At 41.4% G+C, this 27,339-nt stretch overlaps 1 protein-coding gene and 1 long non-coding RNA gene across 7 annotated transcripts; one reads left to right on the top strand and one right to left on the bottom strand.

Moving 5' to 3' along the window:
• Positions 1–112: 112 nt before the first annotated feature.
• Positions 113–9,389, top strand: LOC309709269 (annexin A2-like). Of its 2 annotated transcripts, none has more exons than XM_082537822.1 (13): positions 113–290; positions 3,028–3,089; positions 3,629–3,722; positions 5,295–5,389; positions 6,456–6,569; positions 6,697–6,787; positions 6,894–6,973; positions 7,419–7,478; positions 7,933–8,026; positions 8,376–8,471; positions 8,669–8,727; positions 8,820–8,942; positions 9,051–9,389. In XM_082537822.1, exons 2-13 carry the CDS (start codon positions 3,039–3,041, stop codon positions 9,108–9,110), a joined length of 1,017 nt encoding a protein of 338 aa, XP_082393948.1. In that variant the 5' UTR covers positions 113–290; positions 3,028–3,038; the 3' UTR covers positions 9,111–9,389. The 2 variants fall into 2 exon arrangements, with proteins under 2 accessions (XP_082393948.1, XP_082393949.1); XM_082537823.1 differs by lacking the exon at positions 113–290 and adding an exon at positions 2,844–2,949.
• On the bottom strand, positions 3,100–26,244 carry LOC309709368. 5 transcript variants are annotated; one of them, XR_014277485.1, is made up of 4 exons: positions 26,160–26,244; positions 21,436–21,598; positions 13,328–20,769; positions 3,100–3,274 (listed from the first exon to the last, which is right to left on the bottom strand). It is a non-coding gene; the product is annotated as an uncharacterized lncRNA (long non-coding RNA). The 5 variants fall into 5 exon arrangements; XR_014277486.1 differs by having other exon boundaries at positions 14,958–20,769; XR_014277488.1 differs by lacking the exon at positions 3,100–3,274 and having other exon boundaries at positions 9,479–13,437; positions 14,958–20,769.
• Between the last annotated feature and the right edge of the window lie 1,095 nt (positions 26,245–27,339).

Here is a 27,339-nt window from a genome sequence, read left to right as displayed (position 1 = left end):
TGAGCTCAGATTGAATTTAAGAAAAAATTTGTATCTAACTTTTAAAGCCTCCCACCAGCCAGCCAGCCAATAAGAATCGAGTGTTTTCTCGGCCCCTGGCGAGGCGATTTGAGCCTCGCTGAGGAATTTCTGCCCATGTGTCCAGCCTGATGTGTAAAACTCAGTGAGTCATGCAGGCAGTCAGAAGGCAGAGTGTGTGTGTGTGCGTGTGTGTGTGAGTCAGCCTGTATTTAAACACCACACCCAGCCTCGTCCTGGCTCATAACGGAGCTGCTGCTGCGTCTCTAAAGGTAAGAACTCATCAGAGTGAGCGGGGATATCGGGATATCAGAGAGCTTTAGCAGCAGGAACGATTTACGACTTTTCTTCTTTTTTCTACTTCAAAGAGTCAAAAAAGAACGAATCGTGTTTGTTTCCTTACTTAGCAATGACTGGAGGCTTTTATTTTGAAGCCTAGAGGATGGAGAAGTAGTTTCACTTACTTTTAAAGTATTTTTTAACCAAACATTCAGAAACAAAACCATCAATTCAAGTGTTTGTTTGTAATTTTTTAAGCAGCATGAGCAGTTTTTACAAACGCTTCCTCTAAAATCCGCCAAAATAAGAGTGAAATGAGTGAAACCTAAAGCCACCGGTGATTAATGCTGGACAGAGAAGCTGCAAACAACAGTGATTTTATAAAGCTGAAGTGCTTTGTTGATGTAAAATGTCTGCGGGGTTATAAAGCTCAAAGTCCGCTGCAGATGGAGTCGTTCTGTCGTGCATGGAGCCGAGCCGCCGCCTCGGAGCGATAAATGAGGACTGGCTGCAGTTCGCTGTGCTTTCATGTCGCCTTTCATTCTTCAAGCTGCTCAACTTATGTTAGCAACTAAAGTGAGTGCGTGGGCTCATTTCTGACTCTGAGTTTGGTTCAACAGGTAGTTTTAGGTTCTTCCAGATGTTTGGAAGTAAAAACAGCTTCACAGGGAAACATCGCTGTGACCATCATCTCCACACTGCTCTTTATCTATGACAGATGTACCCTCAGGCTCAGGGAAGCTCTTATTTTACACTTGGGTCGTAGAAACTACAGCTTGTTTTACAACAATATAAACCTGTAAAATATCTAAAAATCTGAGCTATATCTGTTGTATCTAAGGTGAAAACAACATTTCTCCCAGGACATTTACTTTTTCTGCAGCCCCAAAGAGCCCCAATCATTTTGGACCAGCTCAAGAGCACCCCCTATGGGACAGGCTTTCCAGACAGTGGGAGCTCCTGAAGACTAAATTAAGCTGGTAAACTTAAAGACACAGGAGTGAAAAAGGGTTAAAATGATATGGACTTTAAACATGACAGCAGTCCTACATACAGTACAGTAAAGAGACTACAGTATCAGAGAGAAAATCCACCAATCAGAGAGGAAGAAACCTCCAACGTAACCAGGCTGATGAAGCGGTAACCATCTGCAACGACTGGCTGAGGGTGAGGGGAGAAAAAGAGGAAACCATGAATAACAAACAAGAAAAAACTAACTGAGGGACAGAAAAGACCAAAATCTAAAGAACACAAATAAGGAGAAGTTCTCAGCGTATCACTGGAAGTCCCCCTGAGCCTATCGCTCCACTAAGCAGAGGTTCAGGGCCATCGGGGTCAGCTGATCCAGCTCTAACTATACGCTTTATCAAAAAGGAAAGCTTAAAACTAGCGGCATTGTTTTCTCTATCCAAACTGGGAGCTGGTTTCTAGCTGAAGGCTCTCCCAGTCTGAGAGCAAAGTGCTCTATTGGGGTGATAGGTCACTATGAGGTCATTAAGATAAGATGGGGCCTGATTATTTAAGACCTTGTATGTGAGGAGCAGGATTTTGAATTCTGGATTTAACAGGAAGCCAAAACAGGAGAAATCTGCTCTCTCTTTCTAGTCCCTGTCAGGACTCTTGCTGCAGCATTTTGGATTAGCTGAAGACTTTTCAGGGACTTTTGAGTATTTGAGGATAATAATGATTGATCAACTAGTTTTGGATGTTGAGTTGAAGGAGACTCTGGAAATATAATTATGACTCTGTAAACAACCATAATATTGTTTCTTCATGTAAAGATGCTTTTGCCATGTTGGGCCATTAGACACCAGCAGAAACAGAAATCACTACGAGTTTTAGAAATACTAAAAAAACTATACAAATATTTACAAACCACCCCCAAATTTCAATGCACTGATCGGTAAAACACTGCCCCCTGGTGGTGAATGTCTTAGTTACATATGGCGATGAGATCTACAAAAAGTACCTTTAATAAATACATTTTTGTGTGAAGTGATAGAAAAAAAACTTATTATTATTATTGGTGTCTCTTAGACGCTGCTATAGAAAACTGGGAAAGTAGAAATTGTCAGATTGTTGTAAATTAATTTCTCTTCAACTATTAATCTGGTTGGTTCCCTGAGGAGGTTAATCGGGACGTGTTCTCTCTGTGCTCCGTGATTTATTTCGATATGTGGAATTCCTCTTTGAACGGCAGCAAGCAGACGACGGGACGAGCCGAGACTTCAGGACTGTTTGTAGCAGCTGCGAGATGAAATGCTGGCAGAGTCTGTAAGAGGGTCAAAGGTGGAGGAAACTCTGCAGTAATCACTTTACAGCTTCAGCTTCACCGTGTTACACAACGCACTCGAGATTCCTGCAGATCTGTTTGATTCATGCTCCTTATCTGCACACACGCCCTCCGCTGGCACGTCCCGCTCAATAAATCAAACACCCCTCCAGCGTATGAGTGTTTACAGCCTGCTGGAGTCTGAAGGCCATTGTTGGTCTGTTTTTAGACAGTCAGAGGAGGAAACCCAGTGTTTCCACTCAAAGGTTAAAGAGGACATATCACAGCTCCAGAGACTCCTCCAGAGAAGCTCAACTGCCAGCAGGCTGCAGACTTTCTGATCCTGAACCTTCTCTCACTGCCTTTTTCTTAACTATCAAGTAAGCGATAACAGAAACTGTACGACTGCAGAAAATGATGTAAACTCACCTTTAAGCTGCTTGAACTGTGTGTTGCAGGTGAATCCATCATGGCGCTGGTGTCTGAGTTTCTGGGTCAGCTGACGCTGTCGTACAGTGGGGTGAGTCACCGATAACACAGCAATCACCATAAATGACTTTGATATATCAGGTTATTCCTCCAATTACTGATGAACCCAACTGTGCCCTAATTAGAGCAACATTACATCACACTACTGGTACTGTACCATAACACAGGTCTCAGGTACTGGAGGCATTTCTGTGTTATTCAATGTTTTCTGCACACCTGAAAAAATCCAAACAAAAACAAAGCAGTGAACTGACATATTTTCACCACCTCAGATTCATTAAATTAACACAAGAATAATGAAGTCAACAATAAACAGAGAACAAGAGTCGTTCTCCACCTGGAGTTCATCTGTACAGTTAGAAAGCAGATAAACTGATGACTGATCAGTGCTTCATTCAGAATTACTCCAACCTCAGAAAGCTGCCTGATGGAGAACTCCTCCCGTACCCCTGCGTGTGTCTCTAACAGTCTGTTGGGCATTACGAGGTTAAATCACAGCATCAGCGTCTCGTCCGGTGCTTTCTGTCAAGCAGCTAACAGGAGCTAATGGTCAGTTTCTGTCCTCTGTAGGAACCAGAGGCCAAATACCCCACCGTGGTGCCGGCCCGAGACTTCGACCCGGCCCGTGATGCTGCCAGGATCGACACGGCCATTAAAACCAAAGGTGAGCGAGTCCAGGAAAACTTCCTCCCTGATATTTCCCTGCCAAGCCCACCGGTCAGGAAGTTTCCACTGAGTTATGTAACTGTGATCCCACCACTTCTCTCTCCGAGTTTAACTGTTCAACTGTGCACAGGAAACACAGTGTCCACGACTCGGACATCACCGACACTGCAGCAACAGAGTTTTCTGATGGTGTTTCAGCTTCTTAACCGGTTTTTAGCAATTAACGGATTACAAAAAGAGGAAAAGATATCGGTATAGCCAACAGTCAGGGGTTCAGAGTTTGCTCAAGTGGATACTAGCTACTGTTTTACTGGTATTGTAATGGGCCTAATGGTTTATTAATGCTATGGTAACGAGTTTTAAGGAGATTTCACCATAACCAACCATGAGAAGAAAAAAAGTAGGCACTTTAAATCATGACCTTAAAGCTGCACATTTTATATATCTATTTATTTAAAAGTTATTTTAAAAAGTGGTTTTTGGTTGTTGTTGTTTTTTAAGTTATTTAAATAAAAACCTTTATTTTGAAAAGTTTTTTTTTGCTAGCTTAATGCTAGCTTTCCTGCAAACATAAATCAACTTAAAGCTATCTCAGGAAAATGGTGTCTAGAATAGATCTGAGTGACTAATTCAACCAAACTGATCTAGTAACTTAGCTGCTCATTTTCAGATTAGTTTATCAGCTAACGTTAGCTAGCTTGCCAAATTTATTCAGCAGCTAATATGACCCATAATGCTAATTGGTGCAAATTCATGCACAATGTGAAACGGTAGTGATTTTAATGATCAATAAATGTGTACAGGTAGAAAGCAAAATGCATAATGTATAATATGTAGCTTCTACAGTAACATCCAACATGCCTACAGCTATAACTGAGCCACACATCATGAATCAGACATAGGTAGCCTCATCACGTCCACGTCAGCTTCGGAGTCATTACACTGTCAATATGCTCATTACAGTAAATGCAAAGGAGTGTTTGTCTTGTTAATAACAAATTTGTTCTGAGGTTAATTATTGTAGTATTTACAAAAACAGCAAAAAGGTTGAGCAACAAAAAAAAATCCTGATGGAAAGAGGAAGGAAGAACACGGGGACATAAAATCCGAACAAATAAAAGCTCCCAGCACTCTGAATCACAGGGTAACACATCTGTTCACATCTGTCCTCTTCAAAGTACAACATAATTTCATCTGCCTGGAAAGTGACTCACTCAGACGCTGCAGAGGACTTGCTGAGCGAGGCTCGGCCTCCATTTTCCAGCTTCCTTTGTGAGAGCTGCTGGAAAAGCAGGATGTCCCTCGGCAGAGAGACTTCCAGCATCAGAACAAAAGAAACTGCTGGAGATAATCAGAGGAACAGTTTATCAGGGTCAAAGTCACTTGTAATGATGACGGATACCTGAACCGTCACCATTCTCACTGGCCCTGTGAGAATGTGTGATCTCTGATTCTTTAGAAAAATAATAAAGACGTATGCAATCAACAGGCGAAAGTTGTTTTGACGTCTGTATATGGTATTTGGTAGTTGAAAACAGTAAGTAACTTAGTTTCTTTGACAAATTTGCAGGTGTGGACGAACAGACCATCATCGACATCCTGACGAGACGGAGCTGCGAGCAGCGCAGAGAGATCGCCTTTGAATACGAACGATTTGCCAAGAAGGTCAGAGATGCTTCGCTGTTAATGTACAAAAATGAACCTTTAACGTATACGTTACTTTCATTATTTCAATCAATCAATATACAGAAACTAATCAGGGCCATCAGTTAATCACATTTTAATTTAAATCTTGGCTTCCAGTGATTATTAAAACCAGATAACTGAGGTCAAATTATTTCTGTTGCATTTTGTTCGTTGTGAGTGAAAATGTTATATAATCATTGACCAAATAGCTTAGAATTTTTAAGGGTAGTCTTATAGAATAATTAAAAAATAATCACCAAAATGTTTCTGGTAATTTCCCTAAATATGAAAAATAAACGTAAAAATTTGTTGTTTTTTTCCCAGTTTTTACTCAGTAACGTTTAAATATAAATTAAACAATAAATCATTCAAAATAAATCGACCCTGATTGATTGATATTAACAATGATCTTGGATAATAACTTATAAGGATAAAAATAAGGAAATAAAAGAAACATCAAAAAGAAATTTGCTAAACATGATCTAGAGATTATCGCACAGATCAATCAGCTGGATGATGTAATTTACATTCATTTTAATATAAAAACAAATCACGACTGCCACTACTTTTAATTTTTGGCAAACTTATAATTTCATAAATTATCTTCAGAGTTTTTCATGAACCGACAAACTTTTGGTGGACAACAAAAGTCAGCAACACTGAGATTATTTTTTAAATCTTGTTTTAATAAATGGGATATTATTATTATCATGAATAAAATAGCGATTTCTGTAATGACAGGAAAATAACTGTACACAAACCAAACTTGCATAAACCTGAAGTCCACAGACAACCCTCCATTTGGAGCCTGATGTAAACCCAAAGGCCGTGAAGCAGCCATGGTGGTAATCCAGCCAACAGCTAACATCTCATGCTTCGAATCATGAGCCAAAAATAGAACCTTTACTCTGAAGGTCGATGGAAAATGAAGGAAACTGACAAACAGAAAAGGCAGTGAGAAATACAACAGATCCTGAACTTTTTGCTTTTGTACAAATGATTATTTCTAAAGTGATTTTTAACCCTGTGTCTGTGGTTGTGTCAGGATCTGGTCAGTGCCCTGAAGGGGGCGCTATCCGGTTCTCTGGAGGCTCTGATTTTGGGTCTGATGAAAAGCACCGCTCAGTATGACGCCTCGGAGCTCAAAGCCTCCATGAAGGTCAGTGTCACGCTAAAGACCAAATGAACATGGCTCACCGGGTATCTGAACGTTCCAGAAAAGACTCACTCTGATAGCTGAGAGCTGCTGTTGGATGTTTCACACAGTTTGGGGTTTTTTCATGCAGGGACTGGGGACCGACGAGGAGACCTTAATCGAGATCGTCTGCTCCAGGAACAATGAAGAACTAGCTGAGATCAAGAGGGTTTACAGAGACAGTGAGTCACGTTTCAGGAACCTGAAAATACTAAATAAATATATAACAGAGGTTTTCATGAGCTAAAGGCAAAAAGTGAGAGAATGTGACTTTGACTTTCTCTGCAGTGTTTAAGAAGGACTTAGAGAAAGACGTCGCAGGAGACACGTCGGGAAACTTTGCTAAACTGCTGCTGGCTCTGGTTCAGGTAGGACTTCATTTATCTTCACAAAGCAGGAAATATAAGAACTCTGACAGGTTCCCATAAAATCCTAAAAATGATGTTTCACATACAACACAGGAAATGTTATTGTGAGTATCGGGTCTGTGTTTAACTGCAATAACACATCTGACTTCATTTTGACTTTAGTGGATTTGGTAAAAATATTTCAGAGAACTAAATATTTTCTAAGAACAGTTAAATATTCAGACAGATATGAAAAAACCTACAGAAACTACTTTCACAATATTTAATAATAAGTTGATAGACTTTGTCAGACAGTGTCAGTTACACTGGTTTCTCACCGACACTCTGAAAACACGAATGCTTTTCTAGGATATTTATAGTTTTGATGCTTGGATAAGAAAATGAGCTTTGATTTATTTTAGTCGACAAAAACCTGTTTTTATTTAATCTGTTCTTTTTTTCACAGACGAGACGAGATGAACCTTCGAATGTCGTCGACTATGAAAAGATTGATGAGGATGCCAGAGTAGGTCAAAATATACTTTTTTTTTCTTTAAAGGTACTTTTTGTAAATTCACGTGACTTAAAAATGCTTTGAAACCTTCTAAGAGTTAAAGTTATCAAAAGAATATGAAAAAACAAAAGAAAGTGACCGTTATTGAACGGGGTAGAAGAGTAATCATTGTTACAGCGATGGCGTGAAATAAACGGGGGTGGACCAAAAATAATGATGAAACTTTGAAGCAACGTGTCTGAAAACATCTCGGTGCCCCCTGGTGGTGAAAGTTAAAACTCACAGGACATGATTACAAAAAGCACCTTTAAAGACTTGAAACGAGGTTTGGTGTCCTCTGAGGGGATAATCTATTCAGAGGTATAACTGTTAGTTTTGTACATATGCTTTTTCTCTTTTTTATGTAAACCTGACCTTTTTTTTCACAATTTCTTCATTAAACCGTCCTCCTGTGTGAACCTCCCAGGCTCTGTATGAAGCCGGAGTGAAGAGGAAGGGAACCGACGTGGTGACCTGGATCGAAATCATGTCTCAGAGAAGCGTCCCCCACCTGCAGAAAGGTGAACTGCATCCTCAACACTGATGCAACAAAGCTTTATTTATACAGACAGCACATTACAGTGCTAATGTAAAACTCAGTCAATAACTAAGAGCAATAAAAACAAAACAAAAAGGCAAACGACACCAACAATAGGCCAGAAAACACGAGAACTATAAATATAAGCAGGACAGATGAAATGAAATACTAAACAACAGGAAATGTAATGAAACCTACAAAATAAGACCCATGAAACCAACAAATGTACAAATAATATGGAATTATAGTTGTATACTTGAAAGAAACCAGTGCTGTGAAAAAGCATAGCTTGTGTTTGAAGTCTTACGTTTAATGTGTGTGTTGTGTGTCAGTGTTTGAGAGGTATAAGAGCTACAGCCCCTACGACATGAAGGAGAGCATCAGGAAGGAGGTGAAGGGGGATCTGGAGAAATCCTTCCTCACTCTGGGTACGTCTAAGAAACATCAAATATTCAAGTCACAGATTTAGACCCGGTTTAACGGGGAAACCGAGCACGAGGGCAAGTCTCGTTTTCATTTTCAGCCACACGTTAAAAGAAATAGACGCCATCAGAACAAAGTAAGAGTGAAATTCTACTTCACGGTGACAGGACACATTAAGCAGGTGTGTATCGTTTGTCCACAGTGGAGTGCTTTGAAAACAGGCAGCTGTACTTCGCCAGCAGACTCAACGAAGCCATGAAGGTGAGTTTCCCACGTTTCTGTCCAACGTTTCCACCTGGAACTAAACATAACACCTCCTCCTTCTCCGTCCATGCTGACATTTTGTGTCTCAGAGTAAAGGAGCGAAGGAGAAGGTGGTGACCAGGATCATCGTTTCTCGCTGTGAAGTCGACCTGATCAAGATCAGAACAGAGTTCAAGAAGCATTTCAAGAGGTCGCTGTACCAGACCATCACTGTGAGTCCTGCAATATCCCACACACACGGAGGGCATCGAACACACCACGGAGAGGGCATGTTTGTGTTTATTGCCGATGGATAATTTTGTGTGTGCGTTTGTGTTTAGGAGCACACTAAAGGAGACTACCAGAAAGCTCTGCTCAGTCTGTGCGGAGGAGACGACTGAAACTACATTTCCCAGAGGGCCGCAGGGCCTTCAACCATCAGATGAAATCCTTCACGGTGCTCAGATTAACCCTCTCAGGCTCAAATTAAGTTTTTGTTGCTAATGCACAAAAGAATACCTGCAGTGGTACTTCTGAGTAAAAAAACTCATAAAATATGTATGTGGGGTAATTGGGTTGTTAGTTTTTAACTGTTGCAAATCGGCAACGCCTGCCTCGAGAGGGTTAAACATGTTTGTCTCTGTGATCGACGTCAGTTTGTGGAATAAAAAACGGGAAAAGAAATGATTTGTCTTTGTGTTGTTTGAGTGAAAGAACACCAGGGGGCAGCAGAGGCATGTTTAACACTGCGCAGGCCGCAGTACAGGAAACCACAAAGGATCAAACTCCGTGTTAAACACACACAGATGGCCTCGTTTACAAGAATCACATTGAGAATAAAATCTAAAAAAAATAAAAGTTTAACTAAAAACGCCAAAAATAAAAAACAGAAAATTATTTTTTCTAATAAAAATTAGAAAAAAAATCACTTCCTTTTAAGTCCATCTCTTAGTTCTCAAATCAGGTTATGGATTAAACTGTTCTTATACCCTGACATGCTGATTTTTTGTCACTGAAATAAAGACATCAGATAATTACTGCCATTTTATTTTTTTAAAAATTCCATTTGACTCTTTTTCTGGAAAGGGGACCAAAGTGTATGACCTTTATTCTGGAGCCACGTTTATCAGATCTGATTTATGCAGTTATTCATATTCAGGTTTTATAGACAATAAAATTACAGTCACTGCTTTTCGTCTTCGTGTAAATCAGCGCTGGCTCGTTCGTGGTTGTCTGCCGTGTGGAGAGACTTGATGTGCAGCAGGTTTAAGTTAACCACTGAGCCATAAACATCCTGAATGATTCTTTAACTCACAGAGCAGGATAACTCTGAGCTGTTTTCGCTGTTATTATGCGGTTTGGTCCACGAACACGTTGGTTTGGATTCTGTCAGGCTGCCGCGCTGAAAATAAAATCCGAAGCTGGCTCTCCTGACGATTGATCAGTGTTTGTAGGATCAAAGTCTGTATTTGATGTCAAAATATTGGTTATTAATTAGTCCCCGGCAGACTGACGTAGACACATATTTGTGGTGTGTGTTTGTGTTTGTACGGCTCCGCTGCTCCTGCGGCTTGTTTTTCCTTTAATCGTTCGTAGGTTTTCTGTTGTTTGTTTGCTGCTAATTTTTTAATTAAAGATGCTGATTTTACCTCGAGCAACACTCGCCGATTTGCATTTGTGGAGCTGAGGAAAAAAAGCTTTTGCTGTGTAGAGAGAGAGGAAGAAGAGGAGGAAGAAAGAGAGAGCAGAGAGCTGAGAAAAAGATTTGAATCTCCATGTTCACTGTGAAGAAATCTGACCTGAACTAAGAAGTCAAACAGTTCAACTTCCAACTTCCATTCCAAGGAATATAATTTAGCATCTAAGCTATAATGATATTCTTTTTTTGTTTATGCACCTATAGCTGCAGTTCCTCTAATGTCCACTGGAAGCTCCAGCAGTGAGTCAGTGTCCACAGACTGCAATGTTAAAATGTCATAATTAGCAGAAATCTCCGAATTATGATTCCTGGACCTCTGCACTGTGTTTGTGCTGTTGGAGCCTTTGGGGGCATTTGTAAGGATATCATGTGACCAATAATATGGCTGCTGTGAGGTCACCGTACTGTCCGAGAAGGCGGAGCATGATGTCACTGAGCATTAACAAGCTCTCAGACAGTCTGTGGTTGCTAACCAAGCTTGCTAGCATTAGCTCCATTAGATCTAAAAACCAAGATGGCGGACATACAAATTATAAAGGCTTTTTATAGGTTTTGCTGTTACGGTTTGTGTGTTTTATTAATATGCTCGGACATTTTATCAGAGCCTCTGGCGTCTCACATTCATGCACACGGAGTCACTTTCTTTAAGAGTAATTAATAATTTAATAGCATGACCTGTTTCTAACCAGCAGGTGATGCTGGTGTGAGAATGATCAAATTTAAGTGAATAGTAAACTGCTTGTAGAGGCTACGCTTGAAGCCACTGAGGTGTTTGAGGCGGCGTTGACGCGATGCCATCGTTATGAATGAAACTACAGAGGAAGTCCAATAACTCCAGCCGCACTTATCTGGTCCGTTTAACACATTTATTGCTCACCATCGGTTGCATTACTTGTTCGACAGTTTCTCTTAGCGTCCAACATGAATCACAACTGTCACAAACTCGTTGCTCCTTCCAACCAACAACACTTGACGCTAATGAAATCTGCCTACCTTAAATATCAGTGTTTACAAACACTAAAAGTGACCCCTAGTGCCACACATAAGGTAATAAATGCAAAAATGACTCTTACGCTGCTTTTAATTAAGGCACACCTTTCCTCCCACAGGTAAATGTGGAGGAAAAGGTGGTTTAGGGATTCTTAGGCAGCACCTGGCTGAGAATCCCAAGGTTTTAATGCTTTCTTCAGTACTGCAGTGGGGGTTGTTGAACGTTCACTGGCTCATCACAGTCAGAGCTGCTAACACAGATTCTCCAACCTGTGAACAGCCACGAGCTACAGTAACAGCTCACAGGTGTCACTTTCCACTCTTAGATCACCTCTTCGTTCAGACGTGGATCAAAGTCGTGGGGAGATTTTGTGATAATGAAGTCGGCAGCAGCTCTACAGACTGAGTGTCGCTCTGCTGACCTCTGCGAGCATTATTTGTTTAGAGCCCGGCTAATCCTCGATTGTCACGCTCCTCTAATCCCATCGCTGGCCTTCCTTCTGAATCCCACCGCCTCCCCCCTTTCTCCTCACACACAGACTTCAGAAATCACCACGACCGCCACTCCAGCATGAACCAAATGTCAGCCTCAAATTATAGCCGCCGCTCTACCATAGGTCACAGCTCATCAAATGTATGTGGAGGACTGAGGAGGGGAAACTAGCAGAGGAGGCGGGGTTAATAAAAAACAAACAACCTGTGCTGAGATTAAAGAAAGATGGTGACCATGTTTAACCACTTCTGTTTCTACCTCTGACCTTTAATTTTGGTCCAGAGTGAAAAATTAAAAGTAAAAACTCTTAGACCAACACACCTTCTACCTTTACTGTCCAACAGCGGCTGTCCTGTGGCGATGGTTGGGTTAACGGGTAAACTAGAAACAGGAGGCAGAACTAAAAGATCAGCAAACAGCAAAACAACGAAACTAAAAGTAAAACTCAGTCTAAGGGAGCTCTGGCTAAAATCATCAAGATTCTGTCCACTTTCACTCGCCTACTCTTAAACAGGAAGTGGTTATTCGTTGTTGGTAACCTAAACTACAACAGGAAAATCCACCTGTTAGCCTTAACGTGGAGATTTGTAGATAATAGTGCGATGTGGAGGACAACCTGTCTGTGACAAGATCATCAGACAAGATCAAGTGTACCAAAGCAGAGACGGAGTGAAAGTGGACATCTTTGGTCTTTCAACATAAAACTCAGACGGGGCAGTACAAAATAAACGCCGCTTAGACTGCTTGGCTAACATAAACTAATGTAAATCTATCTATCATCTGTTTATAACCCGGTGATGTCATGTTCTGGACTGACACAAGACGGCGTTAAACATCTCGAGTCAGTGCAGTGGACGGTATCATTATACATGTGGTGTTTCATGTGCATTTTAAAGATACGTTGTGTAGTTGAAAACTTTGACGACATTTTACCGATGAGTGTTTTCGATGTGTGCAGCTGGTTTTAATGTTTAATGTTTCTTTTACTCATCTTTCCTTTTCCCAGGCTCTACCTTTAACAGGAAACTGTACTCAGTGTAAATATGTACTTTGCCTGGTTAACTCACTGCACCATCGTGTGGTACAAACTGGTATTACATGAAAGTACAGCCCCTGCTCTGATTCAGCTCAAGCCAATATCTCTTAAACACATTCAAAGATGACGTAAAGTCATGAGGTCATAGCCATTGTTCCTTCATCTTCTAATTATATAATTAGATAATTGTTCAGATGACAGTCTTCAGATAATTTCTGAAAGAAAAATGTATTTGAATTTATTCTGTTTAAATATTTATTTTTGATATTTTTCTTGTATGTCTGTGGAAGCAGCTGAATGAATAATGTTTGAATGATGATTTGAGGTGTTTTCAATCATCTGTTTTTCAGTCATAACCCTGATTCACAAGGAGCCGCTCTCTGCGGGGGGGCGGGTTTACCTCGGACTCCCCTCGGTCGTGGTCCCGCCGCAGGTTTGGTTTTAATGGTGGCGTTGCTCTCGGCTGCTTCGTCTCAGACCGGTCTCTCCTGGATTTCTTTTTTATTGTCACTGAGCAACCAAAATGTTCCCAGATTAGAAAAAAAAAGGTGGACACCTGAGTCGTTCTTCCAGCTGTGAACGTGGATAATTTACAGGAAGAAGCAATTACAGAAGATTTGAGAGATAAAAAGACAAACGATTCATGCATAATGCAGAGCAGCAGATTTCACTGAAACCATTTAGTGTCTTTTCAGCTCGAATCAAAGCTTCAAGTCCTGAATTCTGATGAGCGCACCAGGCGGCCGCGATCTGGAAAATGAACAATTAAGAAGCGCGTTGCTAATTAAGCGCAGAGATCAAGCGCCTTTCTCTCCCCGCCCTCGAGGAGCTTCTTCCACCGGGCCCACTTTGATCAAAGCGAGGCCCCGAGCGGCGATCGAGCCCCGCGACGGCGCGTTTCCCCCGCTGGCTAAACGCGGATTAGCACTCAGAAGAGAGAGGAGCAAAAACCGACAGAGGCAGAAAACACAACAAATATTTCCTGCTGAAGGATCCATGAAAGCCGCGGCTTGTTGAATCATCATGAGTGAAAACAAAGAGGCCCGCTGCTCTCTGCAACTCTGCTCTCCGAAGCCAAATGCAAATGGAGCAGCTGTAAAAGTTTGATTCGCGCATGTTTAATGTTCCTCATTCCTTTTCTTCTGCTCTTGTTCTTGGGGAACATGCAAAGTTTATCAGCAGGGCCTGCGTCCCGGCTTTCATGTCGGGCCTCAGCACGTCGACGGCGCCGCTGACAGAGATTGAGGAGTCAGGTAGGAGCAGAGTTCGCCTGCAGGGCCGCGTGACGCCCGTGTCTGCTAATCGGCGCTGACGTGCTCCTGATGGCAGCCCTTCATTAGAAGCTCCTTTAAAGGAGCTCCGACCTTCTGCGGGACCCGGCGCCCGCCTGTGTTGGCCTTTGATTCCCGCGCCTCCGCCGCTTTCAGCTCGTCATAATGACAGCGCCGCTGACAGCTCCTCGTCACGCGCCTCTTGTCGTCTTTTGTGGGAAGTTTTGCAACAATTAGCATAAATATTTGATCTCCTTCCGCCCTGATGCTGCTGCTGCTGCTGAAATGGGATCCGGCTGAAAGGCTGCCGGAAAACGGCAAACCTTTGTAAAGTGTACTTTTCTCCCCGTTAACATACAAAGATGAAGCGAGGGAGGCAAACAGCCAAACATATGTACCCTTTGTGGAATCTTTTATTGAACATATTTGGGAGCAAAGAGAGCAGAGTTTGATTACGAGGCAAATGCAAATCTCCCCACACTTGTACGCGTTATGTATTTCACACCAACTTATTTACATTCTAGATGGAAAGCAATCGGCTGGAAGTTTACCGAGGGAATCGCGGCTCCCCTGCCGACAGAGAGTCAAGAAACTTTCAGGTAAGTAGTGCAGAAAACTCACAGAGCAACTTTTCCGTCAGTTGTTGGCGGCGAGAAAACGAAGGCAGGAATGTGATAAGGCCATATTATGTTGTGCCAATTAATTTCTGTGTCTGCGAGCGCCCGCAGCCACCAGCAGCAAAATTAAATATATACTCACATGTGATTTCAAAGGGGGTGGAAACCCGGTGCCCACTGTGGAAGACTTTACTTAAGCTGGAGGAAGAGCATCATTAAAATTAAAGGCAGGCACAGAATTTTACCAGTCGCCGCCGCCGGCTACCGCTCAGCACTTCAAAACAAACCGCGCGGCCCGCCGACTCCAGTCAAACGCTCTTCGTTCACTATTTGATGCCGTCTGTTGGATCGGAGCTGATTATCTCCCCAGTGAAACATTCACCGAAAGAAAACGAGAAGAAAAAGGCGAAAACTCGAGAGAAACACGCAGCCTGAGATACGACCGGAGGCCCCGATTTGTTTGGACTAATCCAGTTTATCGAGGCTCATCGTGTGACCCAGAGAAATCCCACGAGTGCAGAAACCAGAACGTCGGTGTCCCGCCACGAGGCAGGAGCAATACTCCAGAATCATAGACTGGATATAAAAGATGGCTGTAGCCTGTAGGAATTGGCATTTTAACCAAATACACAGAGTGATATACACCGTGAGCGGTTCTGTGTATTTTTAACAATTACCCAGCTCACTATTAGTAGCTACAGCCACCTGTCAGTCACAGGCCACGCCCCTAATAATCCCTAAAACGATATGCCTTAAAACAGTTTAAACTGGTGTGTTATTAACTGCTCCCTAAACGTAAACATATTCATGATATAAGGTTATAACATGAGTCTATGGGGTCTGACTCACTGCTGGAGCCTCTGGTGGACATTAGAGGAACTGCAGCTTTTAGCACTCGAGCTTGCTGCCACCACACAGATAAAACTTGTGAAGCCCTGCCATGCATAACAGTGTGAATGGTTGATATGATTCCAGCTTTGGCTGTTGATTGGTTCTTTGGGGAAAGTGGTGGAACAACAACCGCCTTCACAGAGTCATCGATCGATTTCATCTCAGGACTCTTAGAGTGGCACGATGGAGGCTGGTGATCAGTAACAACAAACCAAAAAATATACTGTAAGACAAGGAAGAGTTTTACAAACTATTTTGATCTAACAAATAGATTATTTATATTTCTAAATCATGACCATCCCCAGTAGTCACTGTGACGTCAACCAACGGTTTGAGACATCCTGCTTTAAAAACCCAGCACGAGCATTTTTCCATCTTGGCCTTTTGATGTGATGAGTGATTACTGGTGACTACAACCAGAGACACCGCCCCCGCTGGACATTAAAAGAATGCAGGTTTATGACACTTACATTAGGAATCACACAGTAACTTCAGCACTGTTGACTGTTTCTGGTCTTCTTTAATGTTTCATTATTAAAACCTTTGAACAGAAGTGTTGGTAACGATCAGTCCCGAAGGCCTCCCTGTGTCCGTGGGCCTTCTTCTTCATGGATTATGAAACACGGTGTCGCTATCTGACAAATGCAGAATGTAAAGTTAAACAAAGGCATCATCATCACAGCATGATGGCTAACGGGAGTGTCACCGTGCGGCCACTTTAAAGAAGAAACGGGTAATGATGTGATTCAGAGCTGAGCTTTGATCCGACTCTGTTGGCAGTTTTCACCTCCTCGTCACAGTTCTCACTTTTGTTTTGTATATACTTTGTATGTCCAGCCCATCTCCACAGAAGATGGTGATTGTCTCCCACGTGCTCGCTCTTCAGTCTCTGAGAAACAGCTTTTCACTCCAAGACCCTCATCGTCATCTGTCACTGAACTTCCTAACAAAGCCGTCATGTAAATGGACTCAGTCAGCTGTGTCCTCCATCTCTGATCCTCCTCTCCTATATATATATCATCAGCATAATAACCCTCATCCACCCTCACCCGCCCCTGGGTGACCACAGGACTCCACCCACCTTCAGGCACTGGCAGCACCACTGGGATTTATTACCAAAGGCATGGAGGGGATCCAGCACAGGCTTCATTACAGGATGTCACTAACCCACGTCGACGACGTAAGATTCTGACATCTCGGCCAGCTCTGCTTCTTTGATTTAAGATTAGTTTATTTGGTGTAGTGTTGAGGAAAAAGGTCAGAGGACTCGCAGCAGCTCATCCATTATTTCTTACCAAAATTAAATTTCGCGGTACAAAGAAAAAAACACGGTATACTAAACTATTCTGTTAAAAAACAGCATGTAAATAACGGAACTAACCACAGTGTTTACCAGACTTTATTTCGGGGGGTTTTAGCTCTACAATCTTGATGGTTTACGAGACTCTCCTGGTCTCGCCGCCTGCTGGGACGCCATCTTGTCCCTGGCGCTCTTCAGGCTGAGCCAGGCCCCAATGAGTTATTATTACATCCTGAGAATATGCAAATTGAGGCAGAGCGACGGTGTGTATTTTTGATGGAAGAATACAAATCACTCCAGACATGACACTTTTTTAATTTTCCTGATGAATGTAAGTCTTCAGAAAGAGGAAGGATTGATGACGGGGCGTAATGAACTCTTTAGCACGTGGAAGCTCGCAGGCTTTTCATTACACCGTCCTGAGCGAAGACGCTCGGGATCCACGGATCTGTCCTGACCGGCTCACCGATGAACCTCGGGTCCAGGTCCAGGTCTGCACGGGGAGAAGAGTCTGTTTATATACACACATGTGATCGTGTTTTTACGAGCTCCATCAGTGCGCAGGGAGAGAAAAGGCGATGTATGTATCTTTGTGTCAACTGTTGCCTCTTCTTCCTTATCTCCCTCCCTCTCACTCTATCCCAGCATCCTCCTCTGTCACGCCAACCCTCTGCATGTCCTCTGTCACTACATCCATGAATCTTCTCAGAGGTCTTCTTTTTCTCCTGGCTGGCAGCTCCATCTTCATCATCCTTTTTTTTTAATCTACTCTCCCTCTCTGCACATGTCCAAACCATCTCAGCCTTGCCTCCATAACTTTGACTCTCACACTCAGAACAGCAAAGATTATAAACTGTATTTGAATCAGAGACTTTGCAAACATAATTGTACATCACCTAAATAAGAATAATATCTTGTATTTAAATAGGAATTTAATAACAATAAATATACTTTTACAGCTCGTAAAAACACAGAAACAGACAAATAAATATTCTCTAAAGCATTTAAAACTTAAATACTGACAAATGAGACCCACGCAGCATTTTTCACATCCTGACATAACGGTCAGAATAATTAGTGAAGTTGAGATTTGTCTATGTTTTCTTTAAAGGTATAGTGTGCACCGTCTTTATTACTAGATGTCAGTAGATTGCAGTAACTGAGCTCTGTTTTCTATCCCCCCCCAATTCAAGCATAACCCTACAGTGTCGCCTAGAGGACAAACATGTTTCAGTCAGCCAAGAGAAATCAAAAACATTTAGACTGCACCCCGAAATGACCGCGACACCAGAGTTTTTCCCCATCCGTGTCAGTCTGCTGTTTACCTCAGCTGTCAATGCCGGGTGAGAAGTTTTCACTTGGCTGTAAAACTGTGTGAAAGGAGTGCGATATGAGTCGATGTGTCAGTGATGTTTGCTGAGGATATGCTGAACTGCTGGTAAGCTCTGCTGTTAGCCTCTGTTAGCAACTTTGTTGGACTCTGATGCTTGTATGTAATCAAACTGCTGTTTATGAGAGGGAAAGTTAGCCTAACGTTAGCTGGCATAATGTTGATTTACTTTTGGGCGGGCAATAACAATAATGATAATGTGCAATAAACATTCACTCATTCTTTTATTTATTTTTGCTCATATCTTTCTTGCACTTAAAAAACCCCCAAACAATTTAAGTTACTGTGTTTCGTGTTTAGTTGTGCCTAGTGCCTGCTGTTGTACTAGGCATCACTGTGCAATGACAATAAACTGTTGTCTTATCTCTATAACCAGCTTTTGTTGTTTGTTTAGCTCTTGTAGGCTGTTCAGAGACTGGAGGGTCACGCATCTGTGGGAATAAGTAATTGTGATATTATTGGGAATAAATAATCATGTTTATGCATCTTTCCATGTATTAGAGTCCTGACTGCAGTTTATGAGATGCAGCTTGAGGTGAGGAGGAAGAGGATTATGATCATTTTCGTTTCTTTGGTAAAGGGAACCGCTTCTTCAACAATAAAATATAGGTACGATCTTTCGTATGTTGAGCCTGAAGGTGCAGCCATGAATTTAAATGTCACGCCACGTGAAACCCTGTGATTTCTCTTCTGCTCAGCCTGTGTCATACATATGTGGCTGGTCTCTAGGTACATACGCAAACTGCGATTAGTTGGAAGACCGAACATGACGGCTACCACAAACTGCAATCTCGCGCTTATGTACTTTAAATAGTTTCATTGTTAGTTAACTGGAATTCAGTTCATTTTAAGATGTAATTACGCACTAACAAGTGCATATTCATGAGTACAGTATTATTTTTTTCTGTTAAGTAACCTCAAAAATGAATGACTGTACCTTTTAGTGTCGTGTTACCTTTGGCTCTTCAGCAACAGAATTGGTATCCGCCCACCGCTATCCAGTCGGCGAGTGGTTGCGGAAGCTTGCTGTTGCTAGGTAAAATCGGTCATTCTCTTTATGACTGATTTGTTCCTGCTTTTGGTACAAGATCTGACGCAAAACCCTTTATGAATCATGGGAGTAGTAGTCTCTACAGTTTGGCTTCATTTTTGTATTTCAGTCATCTCGACCACTCAGTGTAACGTTACAGGTTTCACCAACAACTTTGTGTTTAATGTTTTCTTGGATCTCAGACTGAAAGCCTTCGGTTGGCTTTGTGCTGCTGCTCTGTGTGTGTCTGTGTGTGTGGTTTCAGTAGAGTAATGGCCTCTATTCATTATGAGGCCAGTTGATTTTCATTTACTCTCTGGGCTTCAACAATTAAAAGGAGCAGCTGAGGAGGTGATGGAGGGACCGGGACACCCAGAGGTCGACCACCACTTTAAGTGATAAATTAAATACTATTATCAGGACTCCTCCCCCACCTTTTTCTCCTCACTCATTTCAGCTTCATCGCTACACAGGAAAACCGAACACGCCAGCACTTATCATGACCACAAGCCAGGCGAGCATTTCACATGTGGGAGTGATTTCTACGTAACTGCAGAATTTTGACTTTGTTCTTCACAAGTAACTTTTTTAAAGATCTGGCCTGAAAAATCACAACAACTTCTTGTCACGGACTCGAGCTCCTAGCCATGCAGTCTGCCTTTAAAACCACGTGTTCGAATTTTTTCAATTCAATTCAATTTTATTTATATATCGCCAAATCACAACAACAGTCCCCTGTGAGTCGCGGCAGATGGCCCCGCCCCTCTCTGTGCCTGGTTCTTCTTCAGAGGTTTCTTCCTATTAAAAGGGAGTTTTTCCTTCCTACTGTCACCAAAGTGCTTGCTCATAAGGGGATATATGATTGTTGGGTTTTTCTCTGTATGTATTACTGTACTTTATACCTTACAATATAAAGCGCCTTGAGGCGATTGTTGCTGTCATTTGGTGCTGTATAAATAAAATTGAATGACAGGACCTTGTACCAAGTCATTTTTAGCACCTACTCTATCGGGGTTCCAATGAATGCTGTGAATGTGATGTCAACAGACTGCATGCCACTGATTGGTCAGGGAGTGGCATCACTGGATGAGTCATGAGAGCGACTCCTTCACAAGAGTCCAACCCGACATTCCTGACACCCACAATGAGGTGAAAGGCAGCACACAAACCAACGCCATGGTCCAATACCAAGGTGCAGACACTTACCTCAGTTTAGTAGCAGGTACACCGTTGTTTGGATGTCCTCCATTGTTGTGTTGTGTTTATTTTGCATACAAATGACATTACGAGACTTTTGTCCCACGTTGCTATAACAACCCCGTGCACATTGAGGTGGAATACCACTGTAATGGAAAACAACCAAAACGAGTCGAGTCGAATCGAGACAAATATGTGTATATACGAGACATAAAACCATCTTTTTATTCCATATTTAAAAGCCATGGGGACAATAGTTGATTTAGTTGATAATCAGTAGACTTAAAAGTAGCCACTCCAGTATTCGTCTATTTTATTGTTTCTTTAAGTACTCCAATTTAGCTCTTTTTGTTACCGTCCCAGGACTCAGAGATGTCACTACCTGCACATAGAGCTGATGAGGAACATAAAACCCCTGTAGCGCTACGTTCTGCAGAATAAATTCTGCAGCTGAGCTTCTATTTTCTGTTGGATCGTCCTGATGCAGACCAGGCCAACCAACAATCATCCTTGAACAGCCTCCGAATCAGGTCGTCTGCTTCACCAAAGCTCACTTTTTCTTGTAACTCTCATTCTGTGAACTGTACAGGGTGTACAGCGAATAAAGCTTTGATTGATTGATTGATTGTTATCTGTAATTATTCATGTTTTCATTTTGCATTTTCTTGATTGTTGTGCTGCTCTTTGGTGTGCTTAAAAGTGCCATTTAAATCAACGTGACTATTGGCCACCGAGCTAATATTTATAGAATAGGAAAACGGGCTTTAATTCAAGTTAGATTGTGAAACTTGTGAAGCACTCTGATGGAAAACCTGGTTTTAGTTTTTCTCCCGAACCCTCTTGTGGCTCGCTGTGTCTTTTGAGCGTCCATCCTCTGGTTTGGCGTTTTTCTCTGAAACTTTTCCTTCTCGCTTTTCTTCCCGTCCTGTTGTCGAACCCGAAGCCTTGGATGGTGCTCAGAGTCCGGCAGCACCTCTTCCACAACAAAACACATATTAGCATTAGAGAGCAAACTAACACATTAGTGTGCGGCTCATCTGATGGGATGGGCCGCTCGAAGTGATCAGTCATCCGGCGGGGGGACAAACACAATTACAGCGAAGCAATAAGAGAGGAAAAAAACCCAGTGAGAAACTCCTGACCTCTGCATCTCAGCTCCATTTAAATGTTTGATGTCTCATTGAATTAGTATCACAGTGTGAAAGACAAAGCTAATGGAAATGAGCCACAGACAGGCCATACTGCTGATTGGGCCGGATATAATTAGAATAATATCACGTCCGGCGTTAATAACAAGGAAAGGAAATAAATAACGGGCAGATCAGTTAATAGCTGCCGCGCTAAACTGGCTGCGTTTAAATATGCCGAGGCCAGCGCTTCTTCCTGTTTACTCATGGGCCGCTGATCGTCTGAATATTGATGTGGCGGAGCGATCGGCAGTGAAGGATCCTCCACTCTCAGCTCCTGGGCTTGGGTGGTGGTGGTGGGGGGGTATTTCATCCTGATTATTCATCTTGATAAATACATAAGGACGGTCAAAATTATGGCTGTTTTTCAGCCAGCACTGCTTCATCCTGGGTGCGAATTAGCTCTGCTGATAGATGGGAGACGCAGCCCGGCCGCTAAACTCCTCGCCGGATCCTTGGGTTTATTTTCTGCCTCCACAAATATTAATTTACCGACTGACAGGAGTGAAGATGTGGTTTTGTTTTGAACAGCTTTAATTGTTTTCCCTCCCTGGGGAAATTATTATTTGTCATTTTTAGGAAATTATCAGGAAACAGCAGCAGCAGAAAAGAAACTGATAAAAGCGTCCGCATAGATTAGAAGGAACTCTCATTTCTTAAAGCTTAAAACCATCGATATAAATCAACCGGTTATAGAGTTAGATGTTATTTGACAGTCAAAGAGTTTTTGTTGTTATTAAATTCTAGACTTGTAGTCAAGACCGCCTAAACCAAGACCAAGACAATACCAAGACCAGAGGCTATCGAGACCAAGACAGACCGAGTCAAGACCAAGACAAGAGAGTCTTTAAACTGCAGCCACCAATTTACTCACATGGAGTCTACGAACCTATCAGAAGCTTCTTCAGCTCAGAATGGAATCGTCCAGAGTTTTCTTATTAATTAGCAATAAACTTAGTGTACATGTAAACCTAAATTTGATGAAAGTGGTCAAAATAGACAGCTCTCTCTCTCTTTATTCTGACATTTAACTAATTCAAAAGACATTTCAATATTTATTTATCTAAAACAAACAAGTTTACTCTAAATTGATGTTCAACAGTAAAAAAAAAAAAAAAAAAAAAAAAGTTTTTATGTTTTTTCCCTAAAGTGTAAATATCTGGTTTCAGCTGTGAATATACTGCTGTGTATTGAAGTTCCTCTTGTTTTGCATAGAAATATACTGAACAACATACAAAGCATAATATATAAAATAACATCTACCAGAGTTTTTTCTTTGAAAGAAGCTCCTTATGTCCATTGTTGTGTTCACCAGTACATAACTGAAACCGATTTAGAGAGTTTTGTTCAGCCGTGGAGGGAAACAACTGAAAATATGAAACAAACACATGTGAGCTAAGACTCTAAAAAACAGCATTGTTGTTGTTCGGCTTTTCATTTCGCCTTTTATTGATTCACTCGAAGAGCAAGTAACGTAATATGGGTCAAGTGATCACCGCTCCGCCGATGGTTGAATCCAAATCTCCCGAACACTATGTCGATCTGAGACAGCGAGACCGAGACAGCGAGACGAAGACAAGACCAAGACCAAAGTCCGCCGAGACCAAGACGAGACCAAGACCACGTAAAAGTGGTCTCTAGACATCCAACTCAATTAAATTCTCCAATCAGTTCAGGTTTAGTTTCACATCTCTTCCCCTGGAGTTACATATCAGGTTTTTAGAGTAGCATTTGTGTACATAAGAGGAAAAATAATCAATTATACATTAAACCATCCACAAAAGAAAATCGATTTCACAGATATGTCAAGTTTTTTTCTATCAGTGACACCAACACAGAAATGGATGTACTTCTAAAGTAAGTATACTCTGTGTCTGCAGCATTTATGCTCTCTGGACTCTCCAGCAGGACGAAAAAAACGAACTCAAACGTGACCGTTTGTACCCAGAAGCACGAGTTCGTGATTCTTTGCTGTGTTGGATTATTGGCCCAGTCTCTGCTCCTCTCAACATATAAATTCAATACAAATTTCCTAAACACCAACAGTTCTAGTTTATGGCTTTTCACCTTCTTTGAGTTTGCACACAGAAGAAGATGAATCCTGACGTGGTCAACACCAGCAGCTCATTAGTGACTCGTCCAAGGTTGGGTTTTGATTCACCCAGGAAATCAGTGCTACACAGAGTGTATATAAAAAGACGATTGGAGCTAATCTGACATCAAACAACATCGCTCTGAAGCCTGAACTTCGGCCTCTGTGATCGTTTTAATTATAGCACGAAAAAATACTAGCATTTCTCAGAAACGTAGGTTAGATTACAGCTAATGCTAACCTGATGACTGGACAGACGTCAGGCTGTTAAACATAGAAACCTTTGTGTGTTGTTGCTGTTTGGGGATTTCCTCTATCTTTCAACTCGAGACTCGAGGTGGAGAGATTGAACCAAATATCGATAATATCGATACTGGCATGAACAGATGTAGCCCACTGAGTGGGTTAAATACGTTTTTTTTTTTTAAATGAAACATTGCCATGGAAAGTGTCTGAACCTTTTTGTGTTGACTGTTACATCTGTTTTGTTTATAGCACATTTGACCCAGAGTGCTTCAGAGGCGGGCACAATTACATTCCAGCTCTCCTAAAAAACTAAATATAGAAAAAGCTGAAAGGCGTATTTTATTATATTAACTATAGGGCTGTGTATTATCACTGATTTCTTGAATCAATTCAATTCAAATGGATTTGAATCTGGGAAATTTTGCCTCAGACAGTCAGAAATATTATAATTCTGATCACTAATCAGTACATATACATATTCTACATATATAAAAAGAAAGCTGACATTTGTGAGACTTTATCAGAGCTGTGAGCATCACAGCAGATGCCTTTGTGTCAAAGTAACTGAGGATAAAACAGAAAAACATGAAGGAAATTTTCCTGGTCTGGCTTTTTCTAACAGATAACCTTAAAAATATTCTGCAGACGAACAGAAACGGAAGAAAACCATGAATCAACATCTGAACATTACCTGATGCTGCTGAAGTGAAGCAGAGCAAAGTTAAAGAAGTTTCTATTAGAGATACAGTTAAACATTTTGCATAATTTAAAAAGTTGAGCCTAGATAGCTAGCTAGCCTGGATAGATTTGAAAACGCGTCCACACTAGTGTTTTCAATCGTTTTCACAGAGTTGTGCGTCCACATTGAAACAGCCGAAAACGCTTACGGTTCCAGTCCTGCGCATGTGTAAAATGCAAGAAGATTCGACCTGCCTCATTTCTGTCTGCCGCTTATTTACTTTCCGGCTCTTTGAAACGTCGCAGCAAAATGTTGAGGAAAAGCAGCGAGTTTTTTAAATGGACTAACAATGAGGTGGAGTTGTTGCTCCGAGTAACACAAAAGTACAAAGTTGCCAAAGCGAGTGAGAATTACAGAATTTGAAAAAAATAGTGATGGGATTTCCGGCTCTTTCGGCTCCGAACCGGCTCTTCAGGTTGTTTTGTTGCTTTAGTTAATTTATTATTAACAATAATATAAAATTATGCACAAAAGGAATTACTAACGTAAAAAAAAGTGGTTTTATTTATATATAAATATATGCGGTGGCCCCTAGAGACAAAACACGTACAAACTCCAAAACACATTTCTAGCATGAACTGAACTTCCAAAGCAGAGCTACTAGATCACTTAAATTACACAATTGAAAGCATGTGTGTATTTGTGTATTTATACACAGGCACTCATATATATTCAAATAATTTAAAAAAAAAGTTCATTTACCTGTTACTACCACACACCAAATCTGGTCGTTGGTACTTGCTGGCTTGTGTAGCCAGTAGGTAACAAAAGCTCAACACTGCGCCTAGCATCCTGGAGCACTTCTGTTGATTTTGTACGTGTTTTGAGTTTTTATGTGCTCCTGAGTTTTTACATGCTTCAGAGTTTGTACATGTTTTGGAGTTTGTACGTGTTTTTACGTGTTTTGGAGTTTGCACGTGCTTCAGGGTTTGTACGTGCTTCAGAGTTCGTACGTGTTTTGGAGTTTTTACGTGCTTTGTCTCTAGGGGCCACCGTAAATATACTTTTATTTATTCACTCCACATAAAATGTAATAAATAAATCATAATACAAAAATCAACTATTCACATTTCAACTTTTAACTATTTAAATTTTCAGCTTTTTCCTTTTACAAATTTAAAGTGAAACAACACAAAACACCGCAAACCACAACACAATTAAATATAACTTATAATATGAAAACAAAAAGAACATGCATATTCTCTGTCATGCATGAACTTTCTGAATCCTTTATCATCTGCAACTGAATATAGTTGTGGATGATTACTATACCTTTCTAATGTGACGTTGTTGTCCCTGGCTCTCTTTCTCTCTGTCTCCCTCCCGCTCTGTTCCTGTGCTACTCAGTGTTGCCAACTCCTCAGTAAGGAAAATCGCTATTGGCTGTCCTAAAAGTCGCTAGAAGTCGCTAAATGACGTCATCGCCTAATTTGCATAATTGGTCATGCTAATCTAATTGTAACCTATGTTGTTGGAGAGAGAAATAACATCGTGGAAGAGACATAAAGTGAGTAAAAAACTTCCTAAATGCATTTAAAGTTTATTTAGAACTACAAATTAAATTTCTTTTAGCAATTATTGTTTTTTTTTAATGTCACAATTCCAACCCTGCTCCTTTACCCGGGCTTGGACCGGCAAAAGTGACCCGAAATTGGCACTCTGGTGGAGTTACTTTGTGTGTGTGTGTTTATAAGTAGTTTTAAACCTTGTGATCCACAAAACAACATAAGAGTAAAAGAGTAAAAGAAGAACTGACTGCGTTACAGCACCCGCTGCTTGTTGAGAGTAAAAGCGATACGCGCTTTCACGTCTTTTTTTAGCGACTTTTTTTTAGAAAAAAAGTCGCTAAGGGGTCTGAAAATTTGCTAAATATAGCGACAAAGTCGCTAAGTTGGCAACACTGGTGCTACTGAGTGTAACTACCGCCCCTCCCCCCTCTGCCAAGCGTAAAGCAGAAGGCTCGTGTGCAGAAAGAACCGGCTCTAAGAGCCATTTCGTTCGTGAACGACCCATCACTAGAAGAAAAGCTCTCTGCATGTACAGACTGATATTTTGGTTGGAGAGACACAAAACCTGCAGCTCCAGAATCCAGCGCAAAAAAAGATGCGTCGGGTCCGCGCGCTGTGTTTATGTCTTTGTGCAGAATCCGTGTACCTGCTCTCGTTTACTGTTTTAGCTGTTCAGTGGTTGTTGAAATTTTGTGGGATTTATCCTGAGATTGTGACGTTTTGGGCAAAATACATGAATGAGTTAAAAATGAATTCAGGATTTTAATGAATCGATATCGCGTTACTCAAGCTAGAATCGATTTTAAATCGGAAAATCGATTATCAAAACCCACACCAAATTAACTAATTACTGTGGAAAATAAAAATCTCAGCCAGTGGCAATAAGGGACATGAGACACTGCTCTCCCCAACATAAGCTACTTTTACAGGTTAAAAGCGTCAGT

The sequence above is a fragment of the Aulonocara stuartgranti genome, assembly GCF_965226115.1.
Source record: "Aulonocara stuartgranti genome assembly, chromosome: 1".
In the NCBI taxonomy this organism is placed as follows: Eukaryota; Metazoa; Chordata; class Actinopteri; order Cichliformes; family Cichlidae; genus Aulonocara; species Aulonocara stuartgranti.
Note: the sequence above shows the minus strand (reverse complement) of the source record. Positions and strands in the feature narration are given on the sequence as shown.